Source organism: Lethenteron reissneri, chromosome 46 (assembly GCF_015708825.2).
Source record: "Lethenteron reissneri isolate LAM-NWPU_2019-01 chromosome 46, ASM1570882v1, whole genome shotgun sequence".
Classification (NCBI taxonomy): Eukaryota; Metazoa; Chordata; class Hyperoartia; order Petromyzontiformes; family Petromyzontidae; genus Lethenteron; species Lethenteron reissneri.
In genome coordinates, this window is record NC_083824.1 from 11,493,431 (window position 1) to 11,513,478 (window position 20,048).

General features: G+C 49.1%; 1 protein-coding gene across 2 annotated transcripts in view; it reads left to right on the top strand.

Moving 5' to 3' along the window:
• The first annotated feature begins 3,885 nt into the window (after positions 1–3,885).
• Positions 3,886–20,048, top strand: part of RASA1 (RAS p21 protein activator 1) — a 44,542-nt gene continuing 28,379 nt past the window's right edge. For both annotated transcript variants that reach the window (XM_061571040.1, XM_061571041.1), the window contains exon 1: positions 3,886–4,102. In XM_061571040.1, coding sequence (XP_061427024.1) covers positions 3,906–4,102 — 197 coding nt within the window. In that variant the 5' untranslated portion in view covers positions 3,886–3,905. The remainder of the gene's footprint in view (positions 4,103–20,048) is intronic.

Here is a 20,048-nt window from a genome sequence, read left to right on the forward strand (position 1 = left end):
AGCTCGTGCGGGGCCTGTAGCACATGTGATAAAGGGGCCCTAAATAAAATAGAAACTACAAATATTAAAAGACATTTTTAACTTGCATATTAAAGTAATAATATTTTTTCATTTGCTATATGGCCAGATGATATGACAAATCGCTAACCTTAAACACCCAGTCGTTCATAAAAGTTGAAGGCGGTATAGTACTATAGTAATAGAGCATGTGTAGAATCACTGAACCGGAATTGATAGCTTGAAAGCATCTAGCGCGGGGGGGAGCGGGGGGTCCTTGAAAGTGCAGAACCCGTAGCATTTGCTACTTTTGCTACGAGGATAATCCGGCACTGATCCCGTGGTCACAGCCGTCATCGATATCCGAGCCGGTTCTTGGCTCCCTCCTTGGCCAACCCGCATTGATCAGCAATGGTGAAGTGTCGTCAAAACGATCGCTGTGACTTGACGTGGCTTGCGATGGCTTTCATCTAACAGTGGAATGACACAGGTCCGCAAGAAACGAGCCGAGCATGCAGGCACCCCCAGGAGGTGCAGGCTGCAGTAAATGTTAAAAAAAACCACTGCTTTAAGGTTACCCAGTGCGTGTTCGATGAGACCGTCGTAAAAGAATGACGGAGCATCGCACGTTTGGAGTCCTGATGGTGGTTGGTGGCAGTGTCTGGCAGCAACTGTGACGTGGCCACGGATAGGCAAAGCATTCTGAGCAATTCCAAGGCGGAGGAGGTCTGTATTGAAGCTTCTGGGGATGAAAAATGCCAAAGCATATCAACTAAAGCTCGGGTGTTCAGCTCGACGTGTGGCAATTGTGCAGGAGTGGCATCTGATAATTACAACTGGGAGATGCGAGGAATGTCGTGTCAAGACGTGCGAAGCCACACGTTCCGGAGGAGGACATGGGGCAGGTGAGTTGTAGATATGGATTCGGCAAAATCAGTTGCGCTGGGTGGGGCACGTGTGCAGGACGGGGGAGGATAAGTTAAGCAACTTGGAGGTTGGGAAGAAAACATGGCAGGTGAGTGTTGCGGATGTAAAGACGACATGACACACTTTTCTTGAGATGGTTTATTTATTGAGGACACGTTCACTTGAACAGGTGGAGACGTCACTGCAACAGCCCCGAGTCTCCCGCACATCTCCCCCTTATATACCGACCGAGGCCACGCCCCCCTTCTCGATCATTCTCGCTGACTGGATGCTCCACCGGTCGACTTCACCGTCCTCTTCCGTCACCTGACCACGCTCCCTTCTCGATCATTCCCGTAGCCACCAGTCCCTTTCGTACTCAGCTGACTCCCCTGTCATTGCCTCACGTGACCACTAGTCCCTTCGCACTGCAGGCTGACTCTACTGTCATTCCATAGACATGGCAGGTGAGTGTTGCCGACGTGGTCGGAGAGACAAGTTCGAGTGGTTTACATGAGTCAAGGGGGAGGGGAAACCTAAGAGCAGACGGTGGGAAACTCGAGGCAGCTCTATGGGGTCTCTGAGTCTGTGGGTCTCTGTGTGAGTCTGTGGGTCTCTTTGTGAGTCTGTGGGTCTCTGTGCGAGTCTGTGGGTCTCTGTCAGGCTATGTGTCTCTGCTATGTATGGCAGGGGTCACCAAAATATTTCCAAAATCATGAGCAAACAAGATCCAGGTTCGATTTAACAGTACATACAATTCGTGATCTGATCCTATCTGTGAAGGACAATATCCCTGACATGCAATTCCCCGGCGTCTACAAACTAAGCTGTGTCTGCGGCAGTAGTTACATTGAGGAAACTAAGCGACATGTCTCGGACCGTGTTCGTGAACATAAGGCAGATCTGAAACACGCTAGGACCAATACCTCGGCCGTGGCTGATCATTGTTTTAATCCGGTGGGCTCACAAAATAGATTTCTCCAAGAAGAAGGTACTTTGCAAACCCACTGGCTATCAACAAAGATTCGTTCATGAAGCCATCCATATTTATAACCACAGACACAATTCCAACCGAGAAGATGGGTACAAGCTGAGCAATCATTGGAAGGACGTTATTAACCAGTTTCAATCTCAACTGGCTGTGATGTTCCCACCCTACCTTCCGATGTTATTTTTGGTTATATGATTTTACATTAACAGGTTAAATGTCTCACACTAACACAGCCACCTCGCGCGCCAACGCGGCAGAGGCTCTGCAATCCTACAATTAACAAGCTAATCTCTCACATTAACATGCTAATCTCTCACATTAACATGCTAATCTCTCTCATTAACATGCTAATCTCTCACATTAACATGCTAATTTATCACATTAACATTACTAGCCATGCCCACTTCGTTTATGACCCTTGGGCTACACCCATTTGAAACCTTTAAAACAGTCTGCATCAGCAGCTTTCCCCCTCTTTTCTCCTGATGACGATCGCTTGTGTTGTGATCAAAACAACGTAGTTTTTTCTTTTTTTTCTTTTCTTTCAACCTTTCTTCGTGACTTTTACCGAAACACCCAAATAATATGAATTCCTGCCGTCACGAAGGCTTTAAGTCAAGATTGTTTTGTGTTTTTTTTTAAGTATGATTCTTTCAACGTGAATTGCCTAATGAAGATAACATTTTAAGTTCATGTCAGAAACCGCTGCAACGCCACGGTATGATGTGTCTCGGGGTGGCTGTGAAGGCGTCCTCCATGTGAGAGAATTTCCCTTGAATCGTTGCGATCAGCTTCTAGTGTTGTAGCCACGCCGTTTGTGACCCATTCAGGGTGGTGAAAAAATTAACCTGTAAGAACAAAGTTTTTCACTATAAATCCTTTATATGCGTGGCGGCTAGAGTCCTCTCGTCCTCTGGCTTGAGATGGCTGCCACCTATGGGTCAGATGATTGCCTGCCACCATTAAGCAATTGGTAATTATTTTTTTTTTACCTAAAAAGTGTAAAATTTTGGAAACGACAATAAATTGTCACGCACAACGAGTCTGTGTGCAAAATGTCAGCTCGATTGGATCACGGGAAGTGGGTTAAAAAACGACCGAAAGATTTGCACGGTCGTAAGCGCGCAAGCAAGCAAGTGAACTTTATAAAGGATTTAAAAAGGCGCCCGTGGCTGTGATGAGAGACGAGGTCACAACGCGAGGTGGCACTGTGCAAATACAGCAGGTCCGCACGCTCTAGGCTTTTGGCAGTGTCAAAGTCGTTGTGTAGTTCTAGATTTGATTCTAGATTTGAAGTTTTCCTATGATTGCTTTTTCATTGCCTTCATGGCTTTATTTTGGTGATTTCGAAAAGTGTATTGGTTTAGCCATGTTTGTGTTGTTGTAGTACAGAGTTAGACTGATGGCCTTAATCTAAGTTGTCTTGTGGTTGTTGTTGTTTGACTTGCATCCCACTGGGATTTTTGCACACAGCGTTGGTGTACGGTGTTTTTTCTGCAATATTTTTGCTGTCTTTTCTTGGATTTTCTGTTTGCACTTAGTCACATATTCACTTTAAGATGTTTTTTTGTTCATGTTTTTGTTTTTTGTTTGTTGCGGTTGCACCCGATTCAAGAGCTGAATGGCTCACAGGGCTATACCTAATAAATGAACTTGAACTTGAACTTGACTGCAAGGATCCATACTCTTTGGTTCTTTCGGTAAAGTCACGTAGGTGAAAATAAAATTTAAAAAATCACGACGTTTCGGGCGCAACACAAGCGTCCATCACCAGGTGGCACAACCACAGCCAGACAATAATAGCTCAAGTGGGCAAAGAGTAGGGATGGGTCTACCCCCCCCCACCCCCCAATCGATACACTCGGCGCTCCGCCTCTCTTCCCTGAAAGCGACCGAGCGATCGATGCGCCCGCACCGCTCGGCGCTCCACCGCTCTGGTCTGGAATCTCCCCACCCCCTCCCCCCACCCTCCCCCCACCCTCCCACTCCCCTCACCCCCTCCCTCACCAAGATGGCGGAAGTCGGCGGCCCGGGCGGGGACTCGCGCTTGGCGGCGGGGATGGCGGCCCTCGCCGCGTCGCTGCCTTCGCGCGCCGCGGCCGAGGACAACGGCCCCGCGTCGTCGACCGCCGCGGGCGGCGAGGAGGACGGCCAGGAGTTCGACGAGGAGGAGCTGGACGTGCCGCTTGAGGCGCCGCCTCAGAACCAGTGAGCGCTAACCCCCCCCCCACTCACCACCTCCAACCCAACAACCGTGCCATTGTCGGGCCACCGTCACCGAAGCCGCGGGTGTGGCGACAGCGCATGCGCGTCCGCCGGCGGTCAACGCAGGCGGGTCGGGGGCCGCGCATGCGCGCAGTGGCCGCCCGCGAGGTTTTCTCGCGGCCGCCCACCCGCAATGGTTGAATACGGGAGAGGGCCCCCCTCGTCTCCTCAACGTAAATGCTTGTTGTCGTTGACCGATTCTACCGAATTAGTTGCGGGCAACGTCGCCGTGGGGGTGCGAAGCGACGAGTTGCCGAGGCGATCGGTGTCTGTGTGCGGCGAGAGTGGGGCGTTGAGAGGCCGTTGCCCGCGGCTCGCCGTGCATTCCATCGCATTAGCGCCGCGATGCAATTGCGTGCTTGTTTAGGCCGAGCCCAATCATCCTCCACCTCCCCGCGGTCGATAAACGAGGAGTACCGCTTTGTTAGGACGCCAGCAACGCGTGGCGTGGTCATTTTCTCACAGGCTCACCGCCCATGCGAATGAGGAATTTCCACCGATGGCCCATAGAAGTACAGTACAACAATTGATGGCGTTGAATTCGACGATGCCCCACACACGCACACACACAGCATAAAGCGCCTGCCGCATGCGCGCTTGGTGGCCCCAATAAAATCCAGGTGGTTTGAAGTGGAGATCGCATTTTGATTCGCTGTGTGTGTGTGTCAATTGACATCCCCTGGACACCCCTCGCAAACGAGATGTCCCATCTCCAAGGATTTCCCAGGTGAAATATTTTAACGAATTAATCACACGTTGAGATGTGATTTGTGGTTGTTGTAACTTTCGTGAAGAGCAAAACTGGTCTTCGTTAAAACAAGAGAAGCGGCCCTCACCTCCTACGGTTCGGAAACATGGTCATCAATTAACAAACACAAAAAACGGAACAAAAACTGCAAAGAATCCAAAGCACGGAGCGATGCAGGTCCTTGGAATTACGTTGAGAGACGGGAAGAGGAACACGTGGATTCGAGAACACGTTGACTGCTCGTGGTATGGGCAGAGAGGGACGCGCCGTCGACCCTTGATGGCCCACGATCAAGAACAACAACGGAGTGGCAGCCGGGGAGAGGGGAACGCGTCTGGAAGAGAGATTGGAGCGATGACATTCACTCGTGCCCAGGTGACTGGCTGGGATTATTACCGTACGGTGCGAAAGAAGTCACGTGAATTACTTTGCGGGACCGTCGGCTGGTATCGGCTTGGGGGAGAGGGCATTTATCCGGCAGTGGCGCGACCAGAGCTGATGGTGATGAAGACAATTACTAATCGTTTGAATAGATGATGGCGATGGTGAGACACCCCTGTAGAGGAGTAAAACAAACACAGAGACCTTTAAACCAGGTGAGAGTCAAATGGGGAATATAAAGTTACTTTCTTTCCATGGGAAACCTGGGTCACAAACAGTTTGGTTCTAAATTAAGTAAGGGCCATCCATTTAGTCCGTACGCATGGAGGGGGAGGGTTAACCCAAATGCGTTCGCTTGCGTACGGGGGGGGGGGGGGCTACTGACAATGTGCGCATATGAAACGGGGGGAGGGGGTGAAGCCTCGATAATAATTTGCCTACATTGGCCTTCAAATTAGATAGTCCGGCGGTAGACTATTTGTTTGCACCAACACGTTCATATTATTAATCCTTGATCATTTCTGCGTGGATTAAATACCGTCCGTTCTATAGGATTCGGGGGGTGGGGGGGGGGTGTGTCAGGCGTTCGTACGCAGGTGGGTGGGGGGGGGTAAAAGTCCGCGTGCCTACAGGGAGGGGGAGGGGTCAAGTTGTGACAGATTTTTGCGTACGTACTAAATGGATGGCCCCTAAGAGCGTTGAACACAAGTAAAACAATGCACACACAACGTTCTAAGCTAAAAGATGTAATACATTAAGCATTAAATAACAGTTAAATGGAGGCATGACTAATATAGCCATATGCAACCTATACGACCTGCACACTTGGGTTAGGCTACGTGGTTGTGCAGCAGAGGGCAGTGCAGCCAAATCTGTTGTTTTGTACTGTAGGTCTATGCTCCCATCGTCTTGGGCTGCGACCCTTCATCAATCCGCAAAGACCACAGTGGTGGAGTGTGGTCACGTAGCCCCCCCCATGACCCGGGGAGGCCCTTGTCCAGCAGTGGATCAACACAACAAGGGCCGCACGTGTACACGACTCAAACAAAACTTGCATTCGTATCGTTCGAGCAGGCAAACCGTTTGCAGGCCTTGCTTTGGTAAATCAAATGCGGCTGGAAAAGGAGCGTTGTGAGGAAACGCCATGACCCCGGTGCGTTTGTTGGTCTTAAATGATTTGTGTTACTTGTTTCATTGGACGGTCGTGCAGCGGTTAACGTGTTGCGCCATGTACCCGGCGACCCGGGTTCGATTTCCGCTCTCGGCCAACGCCAGTGACAATAATCTGCACCGGTCCAGGGCCTATCCTAGGTCGGCTCAGCCTCAAATGAGTACCTGGCATGATGTATTAATGTCACCACTGGGGAGACAAAGGCGGCCGGGCGTGGTGCTGGCGACCCACCACCTCGTGTGCTGTGCCAGCCTTCATAGCACTTGTCCCAACAGTCTGTTAGAGGCTATACGGGGGACCTATGTCTTTGTCGGTGGGCTACGCGGCCAGGTATAGACGGCGATGGCACTTTGGTTTGCGAGATGCAGCCACTGCGTGTTTCGGCTCTTTTTAGTTGAAGCAGATGAGAACTCGCACGAGAATAGAGTCTGATATGCACGCGGGACCTGGGTCACCAAAATGACAAGGAGTAACGTAAAATATGTTTTACTGACAAGTAGTGTGTTTCAGTCCACATGGAAAATGATAAAGTTAGGCAATGTGAGGAATTCCATATTGCTATAGTGGAGGGGGGGGGGGGGGAGCTTTATGATGACATCACTCATCAGATCATGGGAGCTAAGCTGGTTTGAGCCTGGATGGTGCTTGGATGTGCAAACCCCGTGCACAGTCGGTGCTGCTTGGGAGTGGGGCTATGTCATGGGCCACAGAGGGCAGTGCAGCAAATTACATTTTTGTACTGTACACGACCACGTCTACGCTCCCCGATCACGGCGGTGAGGTATGGTCAAATAAACCCCACGGCCTTCATGGCGTGGGGAGGCCTTCTCCCAGTAGGGGATTGACAAAGAGAGCCGTGCGTGTGCTGTGTGGTATTTGCCTTTTCTCTCCGCAGCACGACAACTGTCGCAATCTGCAAAGTGATACACATTTCATTTGCACGAGAAATATGATGATGATGGTTACAATAGCGCCACACAAAGTAAACAATAGCGAACGGAGTAATGAGTGGTACAGTACGATATATAATGAGGGCAGCGTAGACATAGACACCGGTTTCTTTCGTTTCACACCCCACTGGCTCACACGTCGACATGGGCACCAGATCGCCAGATCGCCTGGGACCGACTTAACTGGGTGTGTGGCAGTGGGCGTCTTGGCATGCTGATGCATGCATGTACATGGAAATTATTTCGTACCGTATGTGGCCAACCACGCTAATCGGAGGTGCGGGGGACGGGCAACAAGCTAAACACAAAAAGTAGTGTTAAAAAAATGAGTTTTCAAAAAAGATTTAAAAGTGCATAGCTCCAGTGGTTTCCTAACATCGGAAGGAAGAGCGTTCCAGACAGCCGCAGAAGCGCACCGCCTTGATTTGTGTGCCTACACGCGACTGGAGCTGCCCAGCAGACAGCTGCCCACATTGTTGTGGACTGTCCCTCGTGACGGCTAGAAGGTGGATGAAGAAGGCCGAGCGAACGGGATGAAGTGACGATGATCCAGTGGTTGAGTGGCTTTGACATCGACCTTTAATGGCAAACTCTCGAAGATAAACATCCCATTGCTTTGGCAACAGCATCCCCCCCCCAATGTCTCCCACTTTTTATGATCACATGCCACCTCCACCCAATGCTGTTCTCCAAATCTTCTAATATCCGCCTACCTCCTCTGTTCTGAAGCAAAACGAAGAAGACACAATAGTTTACAGACTGAGAAATAACGTATTAGTAATATCAAGGAAATATATACGTGAAATTAAAGCCGAGTTTGGTGGGCAGCAAGAGCTGGGAGTAGCAGCAGTGTGCGTGTGCGTAATGCAATAATTGCCTTGCTACAGCGCAGCTAAATCTGCAGTGTGCCACTGTCACACAAAGGCGCAGAGGTGTCGGTTTGTTTCTCTGCGCAAAGACCCAGTCGATTTCTGCTCGTTGACTTGCGTCCACCGCTGGTGCTGATAATTAATTGCAGCCTAATTGGTGCTCACGAAGCAGAGGTTTGAGGGTGGGTGCGGGTGCAATGAGAAAATGGCTTTGAATATTTATTTACATAAAGATGCATTCTATTTTGCATCTCAACACTTCCATAAAGTGCAATTTTGAATACATTACGATGCATTGCAGGTTTGCAAAGATTCATATCAGTTGCAGAGCGGTACGTAGCATTGCATCTACATTGAAATAGCTTCATGACGATTATTTCATTTGTTATTCAGTGGGCGATGTCATTTCTGCCCATGAGTAGTGACTGCATGTCTGTTGAACCCATCACTGCATTAATAATAATTTGTACATTTGGTATTCGCTCAGTCATTCTTACAGTGCAGGGCTGTCCTGTAAATATGCACTATGCTTCAGAGACAGGTCTGCAGTAGTTTCACAGGAGGGGGATATCTTGCTCTGTGCGTGTAATCCCAATTGAGTAATTTGCGGTGTAATTTTTCAAACATGGCAAATTTTGGCCGTAACGCTGGCACACAATGGCCTGCCGTTCTTTGAATAACGTCACCGAATCTTTAACGTCCACTGTGAGGCAGACCACACGTCATAGTGTTTTACGGTTGGTGCACCACCGCGCTAATAACCTGGGCCGGGCTGCCGGTTTCGAACTGTGTACCTCTGCAACGAGTGGCGATCGCCCTACCCGCTCTGGAACGTCACCGCCCCCAGGTTTTGTCCCCCGTTACACGGGGCGATAACATTGTCCACCTCCTCTCATATTGGGGGGGGGGGGGGGGGGGCGATTAAGGAAAAACAAACCCAGGGTTGCTGCTGCCAGAGGGTGAAAGAAAGTGCACTTCCCGGAAGGGGACGTGCTGATAGGTTACATTTTTTTTAATACTCGACCTTCCGTAAAAATACCGGCCCTGCGTGTGTGGGGTAGGCAGGTCCGCGGTGGAGCCCGCCCGGAGGAAACTGACTGTCTGCAGTTAATCAAGGAGTCCCTGCTTCCTGGAATGGAAACAATGTGGCAGCTGCTTGCGGCCATGCCGAGAAGGGGGGAGAAAGAAGAAATTGTTGCCCCTTCCACCTCCCCCCTCCGCATACTCGTCCCAGGGTTTTGTGGCCGAACCTGTTGCACTTGCCCGTTTGCTGTCGCTCACGCCGACAGTTATGCAACGGAGAACGCACAACATCTCGCGCCCGCTCAACGGCAGGACGACCGCGGCACACGTGCAGACACAGTCACTCGACCAAACCCCTTTTGGGTCACGGGGGGGGGGGTAGGGGGTTGTTTTGACCGTACTTCCTCACGCTGGGCAGTACCGGGGATGGTCACGGCAGGGATCGCAGAGGCAGAGTACAACGATGGATTATGTTGAACTGCCGTCTGCTACCCCACCACACAGCAGTCCGCTGCCGGATGAAAGCCATCCCCATGCTGCACGGGTCGCAGGGATTATTTGATAATGCTACCTCCTACTGGGCGGTGTGCGGGAAGGTGGCGGTGGGGAGCGTGGACGTGGCAGCATAGAAGTACGGTAGAACAATGGATTTTGCTGCACTGGTCCTCTGCTGCCCGCCATATATTCCCACAGCAGACTCGAACACCTCTTGGTGAATGGTGGTCACCAATTAATTCCGAGCACATTCATAACACGTGCACTCGTAATCGCCGTGCAAGCAGCCAGGTGGCTCGGCGGCAGAGCGAGCGGCTCGCAATCGGAAGGTCGCGAGTTCACATCCTGGTTGGTGGGGGAGGTTGACTCAGCCCTTCACATCTCTCCAGGATGAATAAAATTATTACAACTTTGTGGGAAATTCGTGGTTGTCGTACAGATAGATCAGCCCCTGCCATATGAACGTGGATGTCCATCACTGGCTGAGGGCGGTAAATGGAAAGATGATGACTGCTGCCTCTGCTCATTCCAGCAGGAAATCGCTTTGGCTTTGAAAATTACGTGTACACGTTATTCAGGGCTACGATTGTGCGGCTGGCCGCAGCCTAATTATTGATACAGAAAGTTGTATTATTGCTGCGGTGGAGCCTTGAGTGCATGGGTTAAAGACTCGATTGTCAAACATTTTCTCAAACCCGAGCAGCCACTTACGATAATGGAAGTTTTATACATTTTTTTCCTTTCTTTTTGTGACCGTCAGTCATTTAATTATCTCGGTCACGCACGGCGGGGTCGAGGTTGAGTCTCTACCCCCTTGCCCGCCCGCCCGCCCTTCTGACAAGACGCATGCTCGCCGTCGTTACCGCCATCCACTCGATTACAGACGACCCCTGAACTCTGCCACCCCCCAATCCCCTCGATCGTTCCTGGCTTGTGACGAGTAAATTGACCACGAGTCGCCCCCTTTAAGGAAGCGCGTGAGTCCAGACGGTGGTCGCCAGAAACCCTACCGTTGTCGCGTGACACTTGCTATGCGCAACACTTTTTCCATCGTATCTGTAGAAAATCGCCGCCCACCCCAATCAAGACCCAGTAGTCTCTCTCGCTCTCTGCAGCAGTGCTTGGGGTTTTTCTTCTCTGTATACGGAAGGGAGGGTAGCTTTCGCAGCATGCAGGAGGAAATGTGCATGCCCGTCAGTGGCACCTTGTGCTACGTCAATTTGTGCACAAGGCACAACTAACGAAAGCAACTGGACACATTCTGCGTCACAAGCACTGTGTGTGGCCTTAAAAGAAAAAAAATAGGCGACGTTTCGGGCAGTGGGCCTTCTGCATTGCACATCGGTGTGCCATGCGAATGGCCATAGGCGATGTTTCGGACGTATATGTTTTTTTTCGTTTAAGTCCACAGTGTGATTTATGAATGTGTTGAATTGTTTTGTATTGCATCAGCTGCACTGGCCAAAACAGTGCAATGCACACTTCTACGTTGTTTTGCCAGATCAGTTGCATCACACCATCGAGTACTTGCTGAGCAAAACAAATCAAAGACCGGCTTCTGTTTCGGTTTAAAACGAAAGAATATTGCAACAAACAAGAGAAATAACAAACTCGGCGCATTCGTCCATAACGCTGCCCTAGAAGGAAAATGTTTTTGACAATAGATGACCCTTCTCTACCTTGCAGTAGGGCCATTGCTGGCAACATTTCTGAATGGTTTATCCTGCAGGGCAGTGTTCTTCATTATTGTTGTTTGTGCTTGTGCATCGCTGCCAACACCGCCACCACAGCAGCAGCATCGCACGTTAATTTTTAGTTTACTTTTATTTTAAAAACGGAAGGTTTCTTCTCAATGCTGCAGCTTTCACAACGATGTTTTTTTTGGTTGCATTGCGAAGAGCAGGTGCCACGAGGCGGTTGCAGAACCTCGAGCGAAATGTATCGCTTCTACGTTTCTCTCTCTCGCACTCACGCGTGCGTGGGCGTAGGAAAGCGATTCCTTTCCGGCCATCCTAGCCGGGGGCGTAACCGCTGTGCGTGTATCCCACGCACCGCGCGTCTAAGATCGCCGCGCCCCACAATAGTGGGGAGTGCAATGTTATTCTATGCGCTTTGAAGAAGAGCCGTTTCCCAAAACGTCGCCTCGTCATATGCTTTTCCTTAAAAGCGAGCAGTGTCACTGACTAACGCGTTGAATAGGAGGAGTTGGGGAAACCTTATGCGGCGGTGGGAAACAGTTTCCTTACTGCAGATCGAATCGGAAATTCAAATCACATCTTTTACTACAAGGGCAGCTTGTAGTGACAGCTGACATTAGGAACATACGATTGTTAGGTGGTTGTCCAATACATACTCAATGTCTTATTGATAAGACTCACCTCACCATAGGAATGTGGAATATCGGCAACTGGCTCAGCGTGCTTGTAAAGAGGAGATGAGCACCGTTGTGATGATGCTCGGTGGAGCGGGAAATCACTTTGACTTTGTTGCTGCGAGATCAAACAAATTTCCCTCCAGTACCCGATTGGTGCGGCTAAGGTGATTGTAGTGATGGGTACTTATCATTGCAGCCAGTTTCAAGGTGGTAGGTTTCATGTGGCTTTCAGGCCGTTTGAAATGAAGTCCTGGTTCGTAGGTTGTCCACCGCTGGTGAAATGTAACTCGGGTGTGCAGGCAAAGAAGTCACTGATAAACAAATCACCCTGTTCAGCAGGGTTATTATAGGGGCATCAAGGTTATTATAGGGGCGGCAGGTTTAATATGGGGTGGCAGGGCGGTGCAGTGGTAACACAGATGTGGCCTCAGAGCAAGAAATTCCTGGGTTCAATTCCAGACTCGGGCACCTTGCTGATTAGAGTTTGTATGTTCTCCCCTGGTTCTGCGTGTGTTCTTTCTGGTTTCCAGTTCATCCCGTAGCTAAATAAACACATACATTGTAATTGGTGTTGGCCAAACATTCCAATGTTAAATTATTACATGTACAGTAACTGCAAATTACTCGGCAAAAAACGTGGCAGGACTCTCGTGAAAAATATTTCAGACTGTGTGAGATTTGCATGAGTGAACAAGCGTAATGAAAAATAACACTCTTCTTTCTGTATCAGAATATGCACATAACAATTGTTTCTCTTGGTTTTTCATGCAAATGTTATGCAATTTGTGGTTTTCTTTAGGCCAGTGATTGGAAGGAACGTAGCATGTGACGGGAAGGTGGTGCAAGCGTTTCGAAGCAGGTCTGATGTATGTATCGTCTACATGTAATTGCGTCTCGAGAATGATAGGCAGTGCATCCAATGCATTGTTGACACTTCGGGACAAATGAGGCAAATCATCGATTCGTGGATGAAATCATGCCCCTCCCTCCCCTCCTCACGCAGATCAATAAATAGTTATCTTGTCACGCCTTCACGAAAGGAACATCTCAAAATTCCTCCTAAAAATGTAATTACAAAGATTTGCAAAGAGATAAATCGGAAAAAAATGTGAACAAGCGGCATGTGTGAAAACTCCGCAGGAAGCGGCAACATGTGAGAAATAATACAGACTGAAAAACAAGTCGTAAAATATCAGAATGCTAGATCATAAATATATGTTTTCAATCTTACTGGAAAAACAGCGACATAGGGGAACCTTGCTTACAATTCTTGGCTACTCACTCCACAGCTTGGCAACAAATGATCTCACTCCACTTTATGGACTGAAGCTCTATTCTATGGTTGCATACGGCAATATGTTCGGGAGCTAAATGCCAATGTGTGGCAGACGGGTAGCCTTTTTGTGGGACACCGGTTATGTGTTTTCGTGTCACCTTAAAAGCAACTACCGTCATTAAAGAGAAATAAACTAATGTTCTCATTCCTAGTTTATGGGCTAATACTCTCATGCCACAGTTTAGGGACTAACGCTCAGTAGACGAATGCTGTGCCACGCGTTTTCTTTCCCTGCGTGAAAAATGTTGTCTAATCATTCGGAGGGGAGGGGGCCCGAATAATTCCATGCCCATTCCCCACTTAACGAATGCGCGGCATCGCCAGCTGCGCATTCCTTCACCGCATCGCGGCCATCGCGAGACTCCGCTGAAAAATCGAGCGGGGCGACCACCAAACCCCTGCGGCGGAGCGACGGTTAGACTCGGATCTTCGCGCGGGCCGCGTGGCCGTTTGGACCCCCGTGCCATCGAGATTCGGCGTCCCCGGAACTGTGCCCGCCACCGCTGCGGTGGCGTCGGCGAGCACCGGTGCACGTGAGCGGAAAGTTATTATTTTTTCCTGGTGGCGTGGGCGGTACGGGGACGAGCACGTGAGGTTGGGCCCCATGCTCCCGCGTGCGAGCGAGCGAGCAAGGGAGCGTTTGACCGAGCCGACGAGTCACCGTTGGGGGTTCCGCGCCGGTGCCCTTGCGAGCCATGCCACTGCCGCACTCGCGCATTGAGCATGTCGGACCTGACGCTGAACTCTCACGAGCCGCCATTCAGAGTACATCACTGCTGCAGGTAGGAGTTGGGTCGCCTGCCGCGTGCGTCTGTGGGGGGAGCGAGAGACCTGGACGACGGCCCGCGTGCGTGGCCGGATGGTGGAGTGGCGTGGCGCGCCCGCGGACGGTCAGATAGCACCGAGCTGCTCAATGGCGATGAATACTTTGCCAACGGTGACTGTTTTAGAGTTCACAATTAAACCCAGGTCGCCCTTGCAAAAAGAGGCAACGTTGTTTCATGAGTCTCGATGGGTTTATTTGATCTCCTGGTTAAATAAAGGAGACGGACCAAGTGATTGCTAATCAGAGGTAGATTGCTGGGTAGATGGCTTTTATTCTAGGTTAGGGTTGCAGCGGTGCACAAGTACAAATAGAATAAAGTCAACATATTTATCATGCACTATGCTTCATGAGGGCTGCTGCCTGAAACGTCGCTAGTTACAAAAATATTTTTTCCCATTTCAAGGGCGCAGTATTGATGACGAACGCATTGCGTTCAGGTTGGAGTATGCCTGTTGGGGCTCGAAGAGTCTTTGAATGCAGAGCCCTTGTTGGGAGCAAGTGTACAGTGGAACGGGAAATAAAATGCGATGTGTAAACAAAACCGGACCCAGAAAATTCCATTTCGAAGGAGAAGTTTGCCACTCGATTAAGAAGTAAATGTTAACAACAAAGAACAAAGAGATTATTAAACGTGTATACGGTATGAGACATCTTTAGCAGGAATGAGTCGAACATGCAAAATTCAGGTCTTTCCTGTAAAAAGAGTCTTGAGACTCCAAGAGCCTTTCCTGGATGAATGTAAGGCACTATGATATTGCTATCTTTTTAAAATTATTCTGCTGTGTTCACTGATAAGCCATATGATGGTGTAGCAGTGAAACACAGCAGAGATAATTTGTATTATCATCCAGACGGAGTCTGGGATTGGAAAATAATCATTGAATTAAGATTCTCGACATGCATGTTAGGGTTAAGATATATACTGTATGAATGTAAATTAATAATGTTTTTAATGTCGTGTGCGAGGAAACCAGAGTATCCGGAGAAACCATGCACATTTGTGGAACTAATACTTGGAGGTCTGCACAGACAGGTTCATGAACCCCACGTTCTGAGCCATCTCGCAGGCTGTGGTATGGCCAATGCCATGTTGATCTGTGATCTCTGGGCGTAATGTGATCTTCGTGATCCTAGGGGGTGGGAGGCACCGGGAGCTGTGGATTTGGGGGGGGGGGGGGTGCGTGGAGATGGATGCATTGTAGTGGGAGGCGATTACGTGGGTAATTTTAACAGGCTGTGCAGCTTCGTTTCTGATGGAGCCTTCAGACACACACGTGTCTGGGTGCAGCTCTTGGGTGGGTTTCCTCGCCTGCTTGCCTCCGCGTGCCTTAACGGACTGAGATGACTGGCAGATGCGCCGTCTATGGTCCCCACTGTGCGAACTTGCTGCATGTTAGCACACCTGGCGCGCTCCGCTGGTTGTTCTGAGCTTTACTCTATCGCCCTCCGTTCCTGGATGGTGACTGCCTCCCCCTGCCCAGAAGTTTCTTTCACTCGCCTCCTCGACAGAGGCCGATCTTGACGCTGCCGGTACCAGTCATCGGCAAGTCTATTTGGCTCCACATCCTTTTGTACCGTATCAGCCCATCTCTTTTCTAGCCTGTGCCGCACCCGTTTAGCCCCCCTATCCGGTCAAACAGAAACTGCTTTGGCATGCGATAGCTGGGCATGCGGGCTACATGACCCTGCCAACGCAGCCTAGTCTGCGGGAGGAACTCATCCATGGAATTGTGGCCAGATCTTTCAAGGGTTTGTGAGCTCACACAATCTAGTCTGGTTAAACCCAGAATGGATCGTAGGCAGGCCAGCCTGAATGTTTCAAACCGCAGCAGATGTTCCTTTTAAAGGGATACACGTTTTGCAAGTATAGAGAAGGGAGGGCATGACTGGCCGAGAACACGCAAAGCTTCGTGTGGAGTGACAGACCGGGTAGCTTCCACGCAGCGTTACGCAGCTGTATCAGATGGAAATTCCACCAGTAAAGCCATGGAAAGCTTCTCGAACTACATAGTCAAAGAAGATGTTAAATAGTGTAGAGGCCAGAGGACATCCCTGTCACACCCCAAGGTGAACATAAAATTATTCTGACTCTTGGTCATGCAGCTTTATCTAGGCCTGCGCACTATCATGAAGGCCCTTAATTATTTTGAGCAAAGGGTTAGGGATTCTGAATGCACAAACAATAACCCAGAGCCCTGGCCTATTGATGGTGTCCTAGGCCTTGATCAGGTCAATAAAGCAGAGATGTGTAGGTCATGTTGGAATTCCCTTCGCCTCTGCTGGAGCAGATAAACAGAGAAAATGGTACCTTCTTAATTTTAGGACTTTCGTGACTGCAGGAATTATTATTTGGTTCTTTTGGTTAAGTCACGTCTAAAGATAAAATAATAAATTAAATAATAACATAAAATCTAACCAGAAAACTATAGACAGACATTAGTAGACAGATATCACCAAGATCTGTTACCTGTGTTGCTCTCTCTATGTATCTTGGTGATATCTGTCTACTAATATGTCTGTCTATAGTTTTCTGGTTAGATTTTATGTCGCTATTTCATTATACCTGATGATGATTGCTTGTGTTGCAATCGAAACGTCGTAATATGCTATTATTTAATTTATTATTTTATCTTTAGACGTGACTTAACCGAAAGAACCAAATAATAAAAATGGTACCTGTGCAGGACTGCCTTGGTCTAATACCACACTGGGGCTCTGCAAGCCTCTCTGCATGCCTAGCAAGGGAATGTTGAATAATCCTATCCAGTACCTTCCCCCCGGCAAGATACACACCCATATTCACACCATCTTCCAATCCTCCCATCACACACATACAAACTGTCCAAGCAAACTCCGTGGATTTAAATCTCTAATCAGACCGATTAATTGCCGTACTCGGCAAGGATATGTACCTCTTCATTCCCTGTTCAATGCTGACATGGCACCTCTGGGCACTTTGTTACAACATTTCCACTTATCTTATCACTGTTGTGCTGATGACATGCAAATTTGCATTCAGTTAGGCTCTTTACTTTGCTGCAAGAAAACATTTTCTTTTACTAAATGCTGACAAAACTGAGGCCATATTCATCGGCCGCCCTCCCTCTACAGCTCACTACAATTGGTTCGCCAGGTTTGTCAATGGATTGTCACGATGTCTGCCCATCGCAGGAGATCAGATATCTTGGTGTTCAGTTTGACCAGTCCCTGTCCATTAATCCATTTATAAATATGGCCCGGCTGCGTCGATTCCTATCACTTGATGACTGAGAGAGACCAGTCCATGCTTTTGTGTTCGCCCGACTTGATGACTGTAACACATTACGACTGTTTGGGATTCCGAGTGAGGGGCTGGGTTAGACTCCAGCTCGTTCAGAACACAGCTGCCAGAGTCCCTATGCGCACACCGTTTCGCGAGCAGCACATCACACACACCTGCTCACTTGTCTCTGCATTGGCTACCAGTCAAGTACCGAGTGGACTATAAGATACTGCTGCTGCTGACCTACAAGGTGCTCGGTGGGTTAGCTCTGCAATATCTGCATGAACTGATCCGTGTTGACTCGCCAACGAGAGGTCCCTGAGATCTTGCCTTCTGCTAAGGACTCGGAACCCAAGGCTCTGTTGCTTGGGTGATCGGGCTCTTGGCACTGTGCAGCTTCCACACTATGGAACGCTACGCCTTTGCTAATAAGACAATTAGAGTCGTTAGATGTGTAAGTCTGATTTGAAAACTCACCTCTTCAATTTGTCCTGTACTCTCTACCTCTGGCCGTTGACCCTGCTTTTGTTTATTTCCTGCTTTCCATACACGGTTATACATTGGGATCTACGAATTACATTTACTTTCCAAGTGTAAATAATTATTATTAGCGAGCACCTATGAAGGCTGGCATGGCACACAAGGGGGTGAGTCCACCAAGAGGAGGCTCAGGATAATTGTCACTGGTGTGGGCTGTCAGCGGGGAAACAAACTCGCCGGGTTTGTAGCACAGGGCGCCATCTGCTGCTCTGTCGCTCCTCACTAATGCAAAGACACACACACCATCAGAAAGCTAATTCAAAACATCTCTAGTCAGTGATTACGCATGGGGATGCTCTGTTTATATTTTATGTACATGCCCTTTGATGCATTTTTGAATAACACCATCTAGAAATGAATTGATTGATTATTTGGTGATACTGCTGTGTTGGCAGTGGTGAACAAGCCAAAATAGCACAAAAAACAATTGCCAATGTCACCTTGTGGCCTTAAAAGAAAAAAAAGAAAACAAGCAACAGTTTTGGCAATGTCCATTATCAATAAGCGCACAAATAGGAGAGGCCTGAGTGACGCCTGGATAAGCCTAGGAGACTCTTGTATTGATCGATTAGTTGTACTCTAGACTTTGGCAGCCCTGAGCCTGTGATGGAAATTCCACATTTCCACGACGGAGGTAACCAGTCTTGGCACCGCGCTGCTGATTTCCCGCACACGGGGGGGCCAGTACTGTACGACGGTTCTAGAGAAGCGCAGCAGCAGCGGGAGTGTCGGCCGAGTCGTGTGCGAACATTCGCCTCGGCCGGAGCGTGAGCTGCCACGGGGAAGCGGCGACCGTACACAGGATGCGGTCGCCTTCCGGCCACCGCGTTAACCGCGGCCAAGGAAAACCTGGGAGCGGGCGAGTGGGCAGCCGGGCTGCTGGGCTACGCTGTTCTGGCCTCAAGCAAAAATACAGACGGAGTACACTGCTGCTGTGCTGAAATTACGACAGTCCCTTCTCATCTGATGGTTCGTTCATAGGATATCATTGATGAATTTAGTCTGTAGGTTATAATTAATGAATGTATGTGAGGTGCAGTCAGTGATTCTGCCTCGTGTTGCTCAGCCCATTCATTCATGAACACGTTGAATAATTCACAAGCTTTTATGAATGAGAGGTGTGCTAGCGGTATGAGCCTGTCCATCCGGTACTTTGTCAGTAGGCTTGGCGGATCCCACTCATTTTCATGTGATGCACGGTGGAACGGAGGTGGTAGTAGAGAAAGTAGGTTGCTGACCTTTCCTTGCAGACTTGAGAGTGTTATCGTGTGTGTGGGTTTTCTCAGGGTACTCCGTTTCCTCCCACACACAAAACCCTCAATAAGGAAGTCCCCGAATTTCCTTGTGTAGGACCCTCCTGAAGACGTATTTTGGCCTGCGGAAGGCCTTCCTGCACACAGCGCCCTGATTTTTATTTTATTATTTTGCCTGTTTACCCAAAAAAGCCTCCCTAAGTCTCAAGACCTTCTTCAGCAGAGTCCCGTCAAGTTTTCGCAGGAGGGGGCACGATGTCGCTGCTGCTGCTGCTTCTGTGCGATCCCAGTTGAGCAATTTTCAGGTAATGTTTCAGCATTGGGATGTTTTGGCCAAGTACCGGTTCCATTGCGGGTGTGTGTGTCTTTAGCTATGGGAGAAAACCGGGGAGAACCGGGAGGAAACCCATGCAGAACAGAGGGGGGAAATATAACAAAGATGTGCCCGAGGTCGGGAATGAAATTCATGCCTCTTTTACTGTCGGGACGAGTGTCTCCACTGCACCACCTTGCTGCCCTTAAACAAAATAAAGTTCTTGCTGATTTGAATATTGCATGTCTATTTTATTTTTTTTGCTCTGTCGTCTTGAACTCCGCGACCAATATTTATTTGATGAGAACACAAATAGAATCAATTGTGTTATCAAGACAAATACATTTT